A 16,005-nucleotide genomic window follows, 5' to 3' on the forward strand; every position below is an offset into this window, starting at 1 on the left:
GGTCCCCCCGAAGCCCCCCTCCCCTCCTGACACCTCCGCCCTCCCCTTTTCCAGGCGGCCACCATCCTAACTTCTCATCTGTGGTCTGTTTTACCTCTTGAACCTCATGAACTCGGACCTGGGCTCCGGAATGCGCGCAGGGACACCCGTGCTCCATGCCCATCCACGCTGCCTTATGCGCGCAGGGACACCCGTGCTCCATGCCCATCCACGCTGCCTTATGCGCGCAGGGACACCCGTGCTCCATGCCCATCCACGCTGCCTTATGCGCGCAGGGAGACCGGTGCTCCATGCCCATCCACGCTGCCTTATGCGCGCAGGGAGACCCGTGCTCCATGGCCATCCACGCTGCCTTATGCGCGCAGGGACACCCGTGCTCCATGCCCATCCACGCTGCCTTATGCGCGCAGGGAGACCGGTGCTCCATGCCCATCCACGCTGTCTTATGCGCGCAGGGACACCCGTGCTCCATGCCCATCCACGCTGTCTTATGCGCGCAGGGACACCCGTGCTCCATGGCCACATCCACGCTGTCTTATGCGCGCAGGGACACCCGTGCTCCATGGCCACATCCATGCTGTCTTATGCGCGCAGGGACACCCGTGCTCCATGGCCACATCCATGCTGTCTTATGCGCGCAGGGACACCCGTGCTCCATGCCCATCCACGCTGTCTTATGCGCGCAGGGACACCCGTGCTCCATGGCCACATCCACGCTGTCTTATGCGCGCAGGGAGACCCGTGCTCCATGGCCACATCCACGCTGTCTTATGCGCGCAGGGACACCCGTGCTCCATGGCCACATCCATGCTGTCTTATGCGCGCAGGGACACCCGTGCTCCATGGCCACATCCATGCTGTCTTATGCGCGCAGGGACACCCGTGCTCCATGCCCATCCACGCTGCCTTATGCGCGCAGGGACACCCGTGCTCCATGCCCATCCACGCTGCCTTATGGCTGCAACATTGGCAGCTTGTTCCTCCAGGTCTTTGGGGCTAAAATCTGAGTCCAAAGTTTGGTTTTCCTCTGTTGCACCCAGAACCACAGCCGCTGTCCGCAGACACACCGCCTTCGCACATGTTTCTGTGGGAAGGCCATTTTCTGTCCTGTGTCACTGGATGTGACAGTGACCAGGGACACCGTGTCTGAGCCCTCTTTCACCAGGGAACAGCCGGCCCGGGCAGGGGAGGGGGCGGGGAGGCTGGGGGCTGGCCTCGGGGGTCCCTGCCTGGATGTGATGTTGAAATTTTGTGTTGCTTTAACCGCCTTTACTTTCTGAGCTAGGGGCTGTCTCCATCCATAGCAAAATGTAACTTTGTTGTAGATGAGCGTTAAGCCTCACCCCGGAGAGCGCTAGTAAGTACAGACCAGGTGAACCCAACGCTTCTCTTCTCTGTCGTTCCCCCCTCCCCGCCCCCCCAATCAGACCCTGGGCCTGGACCCCGCCACGCCACGCCCCTCCCCACCCCCCATGCCCCAGAGGTCTCTCCCCAGCTAGGGACAGGGAGGGTGTGAGGTGAGCTTGGGCCCAGCCCAGATCCTGGGGTGGGAGCCCTGGGGGCTGGCTGAGAAAAATCAGTCCCCTCTGGATCAGGGAGTCTTCACGTGGGGTCTCCCAGCCCCGTCGGGGAGCTGGGAGCCTCCGGGGCTTGTGTGCGAATGACCACTTTTCCAGGGGTGGGTCCCTCAGTCCTCAAATGACATCCTGTCAAGACTTAAAAGACTCCCCCGAGGCATCTGAAAGTCCAGCCTCGGAGGGAACAGCTCCGTTTCAGGTCATGTCTGCTGACACAGCCCTCTTGGTGCCAGTGTCGGGGGACCACAGGAGGAAGAGACAGTCCCCCAGAGACCCCAGAACATTGAAGGGAAAATGAAGAGCCTCCCATCACAGAAAACAACCTGAGACAGAGCTCATGGTGTTAATATGTTCTCCAAGTTCATCGAGTGGTTGTGCTTCTCTCCTCTGAGCTGGCAGCCAGGGCAGGGAGGGGTGCTGGGGTGAACGTCGCAGGGTGCCCTCGGTGGTCAGCTGCCTCTCAGAGCAGTGTCTGCCAGCTGTTGGCTGAGGTCCTCGTGTGCCGAGATGGTATATTCTTTTCTTCCTTACAAAACAGTTCCTGTAAGTGCACTCGCCAGCACCCCTACCCCACCCTGGCCCCGACCAACACAGCCACTCAGGTCCCTGGAGTGGACAGCCTGACCGAGCTGCAAAACATCTCCGAGCCTGTCTTCCCACCTTTGAAATGGGAGTGACCGAACCCACTTCAGCCAGTGATTATGCCTGTAATGGTGATAATCTCTGAGTCAGAGCCGGAGACCAGCTCCCGGAATGGGACCTAACCTAGCTCACCCCGACCCGCGTGACAGGGATTCGGAGTTCAGGAAATGTGCTTCTGCTCTGCACTGTGGGGCCTGCGTATCAAGGACAGAGATAAGCTCTCGGTCAACAAAGAACGCTTTCACAGTGAGGTTCTGGCCCGCTGGGCTCCAAGGGCAGCGCAGCCTGATCCCCCAGGCCCCAGAGTTGCTGACACGGTCCCCAAGGAGGCTGCCAGCTGCTCTCCTGTCACCGCTTTACTAACTCATGACCACTGCCCTCAGCGGGGGGCACTGGCAGAAACCAAGCGGAAGGCCCACGAGGCCCGAGGCTCCTCACTTTCAGTGCCCGTTGCGCGCTGCCAGCCCCTGATGAAGGGAGTGCGTGGTGGGATGTTAGATCCTGAGCCCCTTTGGCGTCGGCCACGATTTGCTACCGGGAGGGTGGGGAGGTCTCGAGAGATGTCTCATGCCCCACTGTCACTACACGGCGCAGAGATAGTGAAGCAGGGGTCTTGAGGACCCCTGCCCCTCTGCAGCTGGCTGTCCCTGTGGCTGCCCGCTGATAGCCTTCCCTGAAGAGGCACAGACACCCAGCCCTGCCCCCCGCCCCCACCCCCCGGAACTCCTAAAGCCACAGAAAGCTCCCTGGCTCCCTGCCTTCTGGGTCTGGCCTCGGGCCTCCTGGAGAGCGCCTCCCCGGGTGTCCTGAGTGCTGGCTCCGGGGAGCTGGGCGTCCTGGCTCCACTAGCCTGCCTTTCACCGGGCCCTCCTTCCAGGTGCGGCTCCAGGTCCAGAGTGTGGAGAAGCCGCAGTACCGAGGGACCTTGCACTGCTTCCAAGCCATCATCAAGCAGGAAGGCGTGAGTGGCCTGGGGCCGGTGGGGGTGTGGCGGGGAACCAGCCTCTGGGATGCTGCCCTCCGCAGACCACAGAGCTGGAAGAAGAGGCGTCGGGGCAACTGTCGGGCAAATCCGGGCTTTGCGAATGGCAGGGTGCAAGTGCCCAGGCCTCTCAGATTGAGGGCTTCGGTTCTACTAAAATTCTGCTTGATCCTCGTGTACCGCTAGGGTGGGCCGGGGCAGCTGCCAGCTGCATGGAGGGTCCCTGGAGAGGTGGGCTTGGGCAACCCCGGACTCCAAGCGGGAACGCCCCTGACGCGTCTCTGTGCGCCCCGCAGGTGCTGGGCCTGTACCGCGGCCTGGGCTCGCCCCTCCTGGGGCTCACCTTCATCAACGCGCTGGTGTTCGGCGTGCAGGGCAACACCCTCCGGGCCCTGGGCCGGGACTCGCCGCTGAACCAGTTCCTGGCGGGCGCGGCGGCGGGCGCCATCCAGTGTGTCATCTGCTGCCCCATGGAGCTGGCCAAGACGCGGCTGCAGCTGCAGGAGGCGGGGCCGGCCCGCACCTACCGCGGGCCCCTGGACTGCCTGGCGCAGGTCTACCGGCGGGAGGGCCTGCGCGGCGTCAACCGGGGCATGGTGTCCACGCTGCTGCGCGAGACCCCCAGCTTCGGCGTCTACTTCCTCACCTACGACACGCTGACACGCGCGCTGGGCTGCGAGCCGGGCGACCGCCTGCTGGTGCCCAAGCTGCTGCTGGCGGGCGGCACGTCGGGCATCGCGTCCTGGCTCTCCACCTACCCCTTGGACGTGGTCAAGTCGCGGCTGCAGGCTGACGGGCTGCGGGGCGCCCCACGCTACCGGGGCATCCTCGACTGCGTGCGCCAGAGCTACCGCGCCGAGGGCTGGCGCGTCTTCACGCGCGGGCTGGCCTCCACGCTGCTGCGCGCCTTCCCCGTCAACGCCGCCACCTTCGCCACCGTCACCGTGGTGCTCAGCTACGCGCGCGGCGAGGAGGCCCGGCCCGAGGGCGATGCCGTGCCCGCCGCCCCGGCGGGGCCCGCCTTGGCCCAGCCCTCCAGCCTGTGACACCCGGGGCCCCCGGCACCAGAGGGCCCGACCTCTCCCGGGGCCGCTTTTCCAAAACGCAGCCTAGACATAAATTGGGCCCCTGACGCCAACCGCCCTGCACCGGACTCCCAGACCCCGTGGGCTGTGGACTCCATCAGACCTGGGTTGAATTCCACGCCCGAGCTGGGTGACCCTGGCCACAAATTTGACATCCTCGGTTTTCTCCTCTGTGAAATGGGGATCCTCATGCCCACGTTGTACAGTCAGGAAGCTCAGAGATGATGCCCCTGCGGCGCCCAGCCTGGCACTGTTACTTGGAGTCTTCCAGAAACCCAGCCAACACGCCAGCCCTTTCCTGGGATCCCAGCCACACCACCATGGGGTCTCTGATGACCCACCCATGAGCTTGCCAGCGACTCGCTAACGCTGCAAATCCTCCACCTGGCGGAGCTCTCGGGACACTTCTCGGCCACCTGTCCAGTCTGTGTTAGGGACAGAGAGGCAGCTCAGGGGCTCCTGGTGTCATAGAACTGAATCCTCTAGTGCACTCCAGCTTCTCCATGTGGCAAGGCTGGGAATACCCCTACCCCTGACGCTCCCACTGGAGGGTAATCTGGGGGACCACTAAGAAGCCATGAGACCTTCTGGAAGCTCCGTATTGGCCTAGGGGCCGGGGTGGGGGAGCGGGCACAGGTCAGTGGGAGGGGAGATCTCAACAGGTAAATACAGCCATGGCAAGGAGAAGTCTTTTCACCCTCTGGGTTTTCAGGCTGCCCATCTGTAAAATGGGGACGTGGGTCAGCGGATGTCTGGGGCTCTGGCCCACTACCAACGGCCAGGAACCAACACCAGGGTTCCCCAGGAAATGGTGTCTTTCCCAGGCAACCTCAATGTTTCGTGTCCCTGTGAATCATCGCAGGGCCTGTAAGTGGGCACAGGTACCGCCAGTTTGGGCCCCTCCAGGCCGAAGGGCATCTGAGCCCACGCTCCAGGGACTGTCACTAGAAGCGGGGCTGTGGTGTGAGCTCAGGGCAGCCTGGGCGCATCCAGTGCCTCATGGCCGTGGGAATAGGCGGGGAGGAGGATGCTTCCGCACAAGTTGGAGGTGACTGTGGCCTCCTTTGCCCCGAGTGGCGCTCAGCCTCTTGGGCAAAGTGATAAGCTCTCCCAGGAGGCAGGCTGTGCTCAAGGAAGGACAGGTCTCCCACCTTGTACACGTGGCATCATTGTTGTACAGAAACCGCCAAGGGAATAAAGTGTTCTTTGTTTTTTTAAGACAGCGGGGCTTTGTGTATCATAGAGGAAGAGGTCTCAGTCCCACCCCGACACGAGTCAGAGGGGCCAGCATGGTGGTGGTCTGCCTGACCTGGGCCAGCTACGGGGTACCTCCAGACCCTCGGTTTCCTCATCTACAAAATGGGGCTAATGGAGGCGTGAGGATTAAGGGAGTACGGCTCACAAACATGCTGAGCACAGTCGCAGCCGGGCAGCAAGCGCTTCTCCGTGACTGTTGTGACCGGGTGATGGGAGGCCTGGGCCCCGCCCATCCTCCCGCTGGGCAGGGCAGGCGACCTGTGCTAGGAGCTCTCTGCAAGTACTGAGGTGGGAGGGCTCAGGGGACACGAGCTGAGGCCAGACTCGGCCTCCCGGAGGAGGGGAGGTCTGAGTGGAGCTCTGAAGGGCGAATGGACCCGTCCCTCTGAGGTTAGACCTAGCCCAACCTAAGTGATCCGAGAGGGCTTCCTGGAGGAAGCCTCGCTTGCCAAAGGAGTGTCTTCATGTCTGCCCACCCCCACTTCTGCCCAGCCTCCTGCAGTCAATCCTGGACACGCTGAGTCTCCACAGCTACAGCCTGGACGCTCCTTCCAACTGCTGAGCCAGAAGCCCCCGCCCGCCCGCAGAGGAAGGCAGGAGAGGGCCCAGCTTCCGCTGCAGGAGGGGCCAGCTCTCCTGGGCCTTCACACCCCGTTGAATCTCCAGCATCAGCCTGTGACGTCAGGCTTGTCTGCAGCTTCCGGGGACAGGAGGGTAGGAAGGGGCTGGCTGGTGACCCCGGGCAGGGTGTCCTCAGACACGTCACAGGCTCTGTTAACCCAGGGGTGTTCCCCCTGACCCCCGTGTCCCAGGCAGCAGCTCCTTCCCCCGTGAGGTTCCTCTGGCCTCTCTCTCACTTCCCTTCCCTCTGAAAGAAACCAGGCAATTGCTAAAGCCCAGGGTCCCCCACTCCCATCCATGCTGCGATGGTTAAACGTTACCAAAGACTCAGGCGGGAGGAGGGGTTGGGAGAGGTGTAGGGTTTGTGTGGATTTTTGACACTTTATTTTCTCCCTGATTTGAATTTTTACTTGTTTTATTTGCAATGAATACTATATTAACATTACAAAGTAAAAAATGCAAACGGAACCCAGGCTATGCTGCGAAGAGAAAAACCGGGTCCTCGCCTCCCAGCCGTGCACCCCTCCCGGCACGTCCCAGGCGAGTCCCAGCACGTGGGAACATCCACGCTCCCGCAAAGCACGGCCCAGGTACTGACCGTTCTGTTCTTTGCTTTTTTCAGTTGACAATTATCTTGGAGATTGTAGCAGTTTCCCAGGGCTGCCATAACAACAGCCCACAGATTGTGTGGCTAAAACAACAGACATTTATCCTCTTAAGTTCTGGAGGCCAGAAGTGTGAAATTCAGGTGTCAGCAGTGTTGGTTCCTTCTGGAGGTTCTGAGGGAGAATCTCTCCTGGCCTCTTCCAGCACCTGGTGACCAGCAGTCCTTGGCTTGTAAGCACATCGCTCCTCCAGTGTCTGCCTCCATCTTCATGTGCCCTTTTCCCCTGTGGGTCTCCGTCTTCTCTCCCCAGCCCCAACCCGGAACCATGCGGCCTGCAGGATCTTAGTTCCCCAACCAGGGATTGAACCCGGGCCCCCGGCAGTGAAAGCGGGCATCCTAACCACTGGACAGCCAGGGAATTCCCTGTCTTCTCTTTTTATAAGGACACCAGGCGTTGGCTTAAGGGCCCACCTACTCCTGGATGACCTAACTAATAACACCTGCAAAGACCGTTTCCAAATAAGGTCACATTCACAGGCACCTGGGTTAAGAACCTCAACACGTCTGAGGGGACTCAATTCAACCCACAACAGACACCTTTCCTTATCAGTGTGTTCCAGTCGGCCATGTTTTTGTGAACAGTTGCATGGCCTTTCATCGGGTGAGCATTCCTTACTTTATTCTTTCAGCTACGCTTGGGACAGTAACTGGATGGGGACAGCTGAACAGTCTTGGAGGAAGGGCAACAGCTGACCAGGCCACAGAGGGACAGTGAGGCTGGAGCTGAGGGGGCAGATTTAGCCAAGGCCTGGGAGGGAGGACGGGAAGGAAGGGCGGCGTGGCAGACGCTCCCAGGTGCCTAGAATCCCAGTTTGTTCTGTGCTTCAGTGTGTCCAGAAAAATAAAAAAACACCTTTCCAGACTCCCTTGCAGCTAGAGGTGGCCATGGGTCCCAGATCCTGCCAGTGAGATGAAAGCTGTGGCTGGGGCTTCTGAGAAAGCTTTGTGAAAGGGACACACGCAGCTGTGACACATCCCTTGCCCTCTGACCCTGCCCCCTTTTACTGATGAAATGGGGACAGGATGCCTGCAGGTGCAGTGGGGATAGAGCTGGCCCCGTGGCCTTGGTGGGCCACTGAACCAGCCTGGCCTGCGGAAGGCCAGTCACACACTCTTCCTTGGTTTCTCTGTCATTTGTAGCCAAATGCATCACGACCCGGTAAGGAGCTGGCAGGTTTTGCCCGGGGTGGGGGGGTGATCTGGGTCATGCCTTAAAGACCCCCCCAGGAGGCTGTGAGGTGAGTGGGCTACACTGGGCAAGAGGAGGCAAGCCTGGATGGGGGCATCTGAGCCAAAGGGCAGTTCCAGACTGGGAAGGGAGGGTGCCAGTGGCAGGTGGGCGGGGCCACTGGGGAATGAAGGGAGACAGGTGAAGCCCCCATGCAGTTTGAGGGAAACCCCGAGTCAACCCACCAACCGTTTTCCCCGATTTCTGCAGCACGGGAGGCTGGCCGTGGGAAAGTGCGTCCCCTTCCCCGCGCCCCTTCACGCCTCTCTCCTTTTCCTTTTTTATCCTTTGGGCCCCAGGCACAGGGAGTGAACAAAGCATGCCCCTCCTCCTGACACCATCCTCACTGGCCCCACCTGGCCCGCCTTCACTGATGTAATCAATTCTCCTGGTCAAAAGCCCCTCGCCCCACACAGATCTGGGGCCTTCATGGCTCCCCCATGGGGGGCGGGCTCCTGTGACTGCAGGAACAACGGATCAGCCCTTTGCACACACACACACTTTAATACTCCCAAGAGCCCAACAGAGGACACCAGCGGGGGGCGGGGGGCCCTGTCCAGGGTCACGAGGCCAGAGCCCCAGGCCCTGTGGGCCCACAGCCCTCACGGCGACCGGCCGTCCTCCACCCACCGGCGGGAGCTTCACAAGAACCAGGATCAGCCTGGGCTCCCACCCTACCCGCCCCGCCGACTCCTGGCGGACGACTCGTCAAGTTCTGCGGTTGGAGTGGCAGTTCACGTAGCAGAGGAGCCTGGGACAGGCCAGCGCCCACTCTGTGCGAGCCTTGGTCTCAACTCCCTTGCTGCGTTGGTACCCAGACCCTGACCTCTTGGCACCCACCCGGGCTCCGTGGGGGAGGCAGTGTCCACCGTGACCAGGGCCACTAGCTACGGCTGCTGGGAGCTGAGCCTACGCAGAGGGAGGGAAGGCAAGGATGCAGGAGAGTGAAGCCGGGACATGGGGTTGAGTGGCTGAATGGCGACGGGTGATCTGCTGGCAGCCTGCAGGCTGAGGCAGGAGTGGCAATCAGAGAGCAGGACGCCCAGGGACAGACTGGAGGGGGCGGGTGTCAGTGAAGACAAGGCAATTTGGGGGCAGCCATGGCAGTGCATTCAGGGGTGGGGTCATCAGGAGGAAGAAGCCAAGGAACAGACAGGCCAGACGGGGGTGGGCCATCCTAGGACAGATGCTGAGGTCACCAGGGGTGGTGGGGAGCCTGAGGCCTGGCACTAGAAGGGGGTGACTGCAGCAGAGAGGGGCTGGGGGGGAGGGAAGATGAGCAGCCCAGCCCCTGGCCCACGGAAGGAGGGTGACGGAGACAAAGCAGCGCTGGCCTGGGGGGCTCCCACGCCCCCCTCACTGAAGCCTCAGCGTCTCCCACCCTCCCGATACAGGTCCTGACTTCAGCCGAGATGGCCAGGCCTCCTGGGGCCGCTGCTCCCCCTGCCCCACCCTCCACGGGCAGGCACCGCCCTCTCCCTGGTCTGGGCGTGTGCCAGGAGCCCTCCCAGCCCCAGGCCCGCTCAGATGACCCCCCGACGCCCCCCCGACCGCCCTCCCGGCCTCTCCTGGGGGCCAGTCGAGCGCCCACTCCCCTCCTGCCTTTGGTCCCTGGAAGGCGGGTGCCTCCTCCTCCTGGACTCCGAGGCTGGCCCCTGGTCCCCCTGCCGGCCCCTCACGGTGGAGCAGGCCTCCCATCTTCCATCCAGGAAGAGGAAGCTCCTGAGGCCCAAGGTCAACAGGCCCAAGGTCATGTGCCCTTCGTGTTGGTCGAATGCCAAGGCCTTTCCAACCACCGTGTCCCCTCCCCCTGGCCCGCGGCGGGCATGGGGGCCATGGGGTGCCGAGGCGGAGGGCCCCTAAGCTTCCCATGGCACTCGGGCTCCCGAAATGGCCAGGCGTCTCCAGGGGAGCTGGCTTTCGGGGTCCCGGCACCTCGACGCCGCGCACGCAGGCACCTGTCCCCACCAGCCCGGACACGACCCCCCGCCCCACCCGCGGTCCCCCCACGGCCGAGCTGCTCCAAAGCCGGAGGTGCGAGGCAGCGTGGGACCTGGGACCAGAGCCTGAACTCGCCATGGCAGAGCCTGGGGTGTGGGGGAGTGGTGGGCAGAGCTGGAGCGGGTCTCTGGCCACCAGCTCCGGGGACACTCGGGGGATCCAGTACATAAGCAACACGTTGCAGAAGGCAGGTCGCTTCCAGACAGGCAAGCACACCCTTCCTTGGGGCCTCCTGCCCTGAGGCTGCCCTCCCTCCCCAGCCCCTTCCTCTCTTTTCTTTCACAGCACCCCCCCATACTTATCTTTTATCGTCTCTTGCCATCTCCTCTACTAGATGTAATCCTAGTACCCTTAGTTAGTGCGGTCCCATCAGCACCTGAAACGGGGCGTGACACATCATTGGTGCTCAGCGGTATGAATAAACCTGGCAATTCAAGGACAGGGAAGCTTTGGAAATGAAAACGTCCAAGAGGGAGGCAAGAGGCTGGAAAAGTAGGTCGGGGCTGGGGCTTAGGGTTTTACCGGGTACAAGCAGGGAGTCACTGGAGGTTCCGGTGCGGTGACAGCTCCCACGCTGGAACCTGGCACGGCAGTGACGGCAGGCCGCAGGGGCCAGATCTAGGAGCTGAAAAACTGCTGGCAGTGGGAGTGCCTGGAGAGCCAGATCCAAGACCAGGAGATGCTCTCTTCTAAGAGCCAGAGAGGCTGCCTAGCTGGGAGCCCAGAGGCCATGGCGTCCACCACAGACAGGGACCAGGGCTTCTTTGAAAGGGGGTTGGAGATGAACTCAGGCTGAGGGTTCTGGGGCAAACAGAGTGCCGCTGGGAGCCAGGTAGCCTGGGCTTTGACTTGTGGCTGCCCGAACCTTCACCAGTGCCCCTCATCCATGGCATGGGGTGATCTGTGGAATTCCTCCAAGGGCAGTTTGGAGGAATGACTGAGAGGGTGTTCACAATGCCGGGCACGGTCCTGGGCACAGCTCTCAACAAATGGTATTTTCGCCGGGTGGAGGTACAGGCACGTGCAACGGAGGGACGCTGGTCTCGCTGTTATCTGGGGGTGCCCACAGAAAGCAACGCCAAAGCCCTCACAATCCGAGGTCCTTCCCATCTCACGCCTGAAGATGCGCAGTTTTTCACCATGGCTGCTCCTCGGCTCAGCTCGACCTTGGCCCTTCACTCAGCAGTCTGGGCCTCACGTGGACGTGCCCCCTCAGCCACATTCTGTCAGCAGCCCCTCCATCATTAGCAAAGAGGAGGTAAAGTCACATGAATTAAGGGGTAATAATAAACCTTGATCTGCAGTACATAAGTCACAGGAGCCTGGCTGGGTGAGGGTGGGGGAGTACTTCGTTCCCCAGTCCCTAAATCCTATCTAGTTCTCAGTATATTTACCAAGTGTTAAAGAGTCTATCTCAGTTTTAGTAAGCTTTTCTTTTTGCCACAGAAGCTTCCAGAACTAACACTGAGTGAGGGTCATGGACCCAAGTGCATGAGAATTTCATTTGGCTGTGCCCTCTAAAAAGTAGGTGAGGGCTTCCCTGGTGGCGCAGTGCTTGAGAGTCCGCCTGCCGATGCAGGGGACACGGGTTCGTGCCCCGGTCCGGGAAGATCCCACATGCCGCGGAGCGGCTGGGCCCGTGAGCCATGGCCGCTGAGCCTGCGCGTCCGGAGCCTGTGCTCCGCAACGGGAGAGGCCACAACAGTGAGAGGCCCGCGTACCGCAAAAAAAAAAAAAAGTAGGTGAAGGGACTTCCCTGGCGGTCCAGCGGTTAAGACTCCACGCTTCCACTGCACGGGGCACAGGTTCGACCCCTCGTCTGGGAACTAGGATCCCACATGCCGCATGGCCAAAAAAAACCCCAAAAACGAAAAACGACAAATTATAATAATGTTGCTGTTTACTACGGCCTGAAACCGTGCTCTGGGTCTTAAAGGTTCTGAATTCTTAAAAAAAAAAAAAAAAAAAAGCGGGTGAGGTTCTCATTTAAACTCCTTCTGGCCCATTAGTCCATCTTGGAGTTGAGGTTATGTTATGAAAGCATTTCTTAACACAAGAAAGATTGAATCCTAGGAGTTCCCATTCCTGTGCCAGAAGGAGACCCACAAGGATCTGCCCCGGGCAGCCGAGGCAGCCGGCAGACCAAGCGGGAGCTTGCGGCCAGCTGTACTGTGTGATGACACTCAGGAAAAGAGGTGGCTTAGAGATTGCGGAACAAACAAGAAGCACAGGCGTTAAAAAGCTTAACAATATTATGCGTTTATTATAGTTTATAGAGCCATGTTACACATGCTTGGTGCTTCAAACTGAGTTATTGTTAAATGTTTTTCTGGATGCAAAGCCATTTGATGCGGATGCCTTAAATACTATTAATATTTCTGCATCTATGACCTATGAGCTAAGGAAAAACCAAGGACAATTCCAGAAATGGCAAAGAACATTTAAGAAAAAGATGTACATGAGACGCAATGCTAAGTCCTTGAACCAGGGCCTACAGAAGTTACCAGAAAGTGAATAAAAACAGAATTGTTCTATGAAAATAGTTTAACCAATCACCATCTGTAGATAACAGAGCCTCATACCAGTTTTGGATGTTGTAGAAAAAAGGGTATTGTTTGGTACTGATGCCCTTTCCCCCTCCATACTGTATGCAGACATCGTGCAGCCCCCCGATAGAGCAGCAAACAGAATACAGCACAGCGACTGGCCCCCTCCCTATGACATCCCAAGGCTGTTTCTTACGGCGTCTGAGTGCCTTGAACGAAAAGCAGTCAATCTGATCAAACCTGCCACTTTGTGGAAAACCAATCATCGCGCTTTAGATGAATGTGATGCCACCACACCCACCTTCCTCTGCGGACTCCCCGAATGCTGGCTGAAGACCTGGGGGCCCGGGTGACCAACCTGTGGGAATTTTGATTTGCCTGCTGACCTAACGGCCAACGTTCTATCACTTCCGGTTTTTCCAATGGGAGCGCATGAAGTGTGCCAACCGCACGCCGCCCGCCCCTCCCATCAGGTCTCCATCCAGCCCCAGCTCCAGCAAACATCCTCTCCGGCCCTCCGGAGACCACTCGGTCATGAGGACAGACACCGGAAGCCTTTGGCAGGACACGCCCACTCGTGGAGGGCCCGCCCCTCCTGCCTGCTGCCGTGGCTCTGAAGGGCCCGCACTTACAGGCCTTCAGGCAACCAGCGAACCCGAGCACAGTCCGCACAGTCCGGGCAGTGACAGTCAAGGCCCATAAAGGGCAGGAAGCTGCAGTGCAGGAGACCTAGCCAGCCACGCAGTCAAGTGCTTCTGCGCAGGCGCGAGGGACCCCGAGGCCACCCTCTGTTAAGTAGAGGAGCAGACTGTGGAGCGCGCGACCTCGGCTGCGAGGAAGCACAGCTTGGGGGGTCGCGCCTCCTCCTCAACCTCTTGGGGTCAAAGTTAGGGTGGAACACACCTGCCTGGACCTGCCGGGTCTGAGCTCTGACGATGTGCTGCACTTGCACCGCTGCCAACGGGAGCCAGGGCAAGGGGCTCTGCAGTCAGGTGCCCGGGAGGCCACGGTCAAGGCCATCCAGTGGCAGTCACGGGGCGGGCGGGGGCAGGGAGAGGGAGCCTCGCGGTGCGGCCCGGCGTCCAGCGGACGCCCACGAACCGCTTCAGCTCTCGCCACTGCTCTGCCCTCTGGGGTCCTTGCTTTTGCTGGTGGTCAGATGTCAAGAATATAGAAGGAACTGAGGATTAGTAACGTGGCCTTACTAAGCATGCTGATCCCAAACCAGAAGAACCAGACACAAGAAGTGATCCGTGTTCCCTTCCTGTAGTTGTTGTGCGGGTGGATTATCAGGGTTCCAACTCAAAAACGTAGAGAGACCAGGGCTTCCTGCGCCACAGACGCCGATCCTGAGGTTAAGGTACAGTAGGTAAGTCTGGCTAAGCAGCGCCGGCAGCAGTAAACCTCCTTAAAGAGCTTCAACAGCTGCTCAGGCAGAGCCGCCGGTCTCTACAGGCGCCCTTCTGAATGAAGGGTCTCATAGATCATGAAGAAACAAACCAGAACTCAGCAACACCATCAGGCGTCCAGGGTACTATCCAACGGGTCTCGCTTTACTCAAATTTAGCAGAATAGTCGACATTTAAAAGAATGTACGTAAAAACCAAATAAAAAAAAACCACAAGAACAACTTTGATTTTCCTCAAATCCGCAGGCCTTGAACCTAGGCGCACAGCACACAAACACCATATGAAACCAACAGAGAGCTCAATGTCACCTTGGAAAATAAATGTCACTCTGGGGTGACAGTTCTTTATACAAATATTATGCTTCCCCCTAAACCCCTACCACCAAAAAAAGGGGAAAATAATAAGAAATCCAAAAATAGAAAACAACATCTTGTTAAATGTAAACTTATCCTCTGGAGTTTTTATATATGCTAGAAACATGCATTTATTTCAGCTCAGATGTAAGAAAATATGTCTATCAGTATTACTTATAAATCAGATTAATCCTCAAAACAATTGACTCACTGTGAGAACATGATTTTAAATTTTAGTAAATTACATCTTTACCAAAATTATAAATTCTAACCACGAGCAAAATGGGTATGTTATACCCAAGGAGAACTACCCCTACTCTGTAAGCTGCTGCTCATTTATCAGTTTCCTACACTACCGGTGTTAAGTTGAGAGTGCTTTGTCAATGAGGAGCTTGGGCATTACATTTTCCTCAAACGCCCAATGAAATGCCTTTCACAAATTAACTGCAGATTGAGAGCAAACATGTGAACAGAGAAAAGAGTCAAGGGGAGCGATGGCTATTCCACTCAGAGACAGAAAGGGACAGAAGAGATGACCAAAGGTATCCCCCAAGGGGTCAAGGCACAGAGGAAGAGGGACCTCCCTCCAACTCAGGAGCCTGGCTGCTGTAGGTCATGACATGGCTCTCGGGGCTGCCGGGGAGACTTCCCCACAGCCCAAGTCTGTCTTGCCGTGGGCCGTTGGGCAGGAGTCCTGAGGACGGTGCCAGGACCAGGCTCCAGTGTGGCACAACGCTGGGTGAGGGTGACGCAGCTCCAGATGCCTAACGCAGCCAGCCGGGGACTGCTCACCCGATGGTGGGTGGGGAGGGAAGCACGGGCACTGACACCACGGGCGGCGGTGGAGGCCTCTGCCCCAGGTCTAGTCAAAGAACCACAGGTTCGCACTGGGACGCTCAGCTTTGAAGGGGACCTCCGCCATGGGCTTACCTCTCTCCTGACTGCCAGATACAGCAAAGCCTGGCTTACCCAGAGAACAGCTGGGGTCTTCTGATTAACTCAGTTCCATCAAACTACTCAATGGATAACAGATTCTGAACAAATAGAAAAAAGTGTCTCAAGTTAAATTTTTCATCTATGATTCAGAAGGCACTTCAAAATTCCGGAGGGCCACAGGGTCACTGTCATTAGGTCACCAATCCTCCTGTATAGGACCAATGGAGAAGCTGTAAGAGACAGGGCTCTGTTTTTGACCTGATGATGTCCTGGACGTCTTGTACCTGAATCTCTGGTATTAGCTAGTCCGTCAATTACTTTGCAGAGTCAAGCATACAGCACAAAGACACACAGTATGTTTGCATTTTGAATAAATGGGATTTTGCTGTATCATGGCAGTTTATAAAACAGTCTCATGAGTTTGATATTTGACTCTAAGTAAAACCCAAAAATTATAATCGTACATTTAAGAGGTCACAATGTGAGAGGTAAAGTACTCATTGAGTACAGTTTTCTTAATAACCGAATCACCTTGCCAATCTGCACTCAGTATCCGTTTGTTTAGAAGCACAAAAGTAAGCTACTGGCGCTCAACTGCTACAATGTGCTAGCGCTGCAAGATTCCACTAGACGGAGGAACCAAGGCTCTCAAACCAAATAGCCAATAACCATAAGCGTTTCCTGTTAGACAGGCCAGGACC

General features: G+C 58.2%; 1 protein-coding gene across 2 annotated transcripts in view; it reads left to right on the forward strand.

The window, feature by feature from the left end:
- SLC25A29 (solute carrier family 25 member 29) overlaps nt 1-5,506 on the forward strand; it is a 14,610-nt gene extending 9,104 nt beyond the window's left edge. For both annotated transcript variants that reach the window (XM_060003926.2, XM_060003925.1), the window contains exons 3-4: nt 3,097-3,180; nt 3,498-5,506. In XM_060003926.2, the coding sequence (XP_059859909.1) occupies nt 3,097-3,180; nt 3,498-4,247 (834 nt within the window). In that variant the 3' untranslated portion in view covers nt 4,248-5,506. The remainder of the gene's footprint in view (nt 1-3,096; nt 3,181-3,497) is intronic.
- The last annotated feature ends 10,499 nt before the right edge of the window (nt 5,507-16,005 follow it).

Source organism: Delphinus delphis, chromosome 2 (assembly GCF_949987515.2).
Source record: "Delphinus delphis chromosome 2, mDelDel1.2, whole genome shotgun sequence".
NCBI lineage: Eukaryota > Metazoa > Chordata > Mammalia > Artiodactyla > Delphinidae > Delphinus > Delphinus delphis.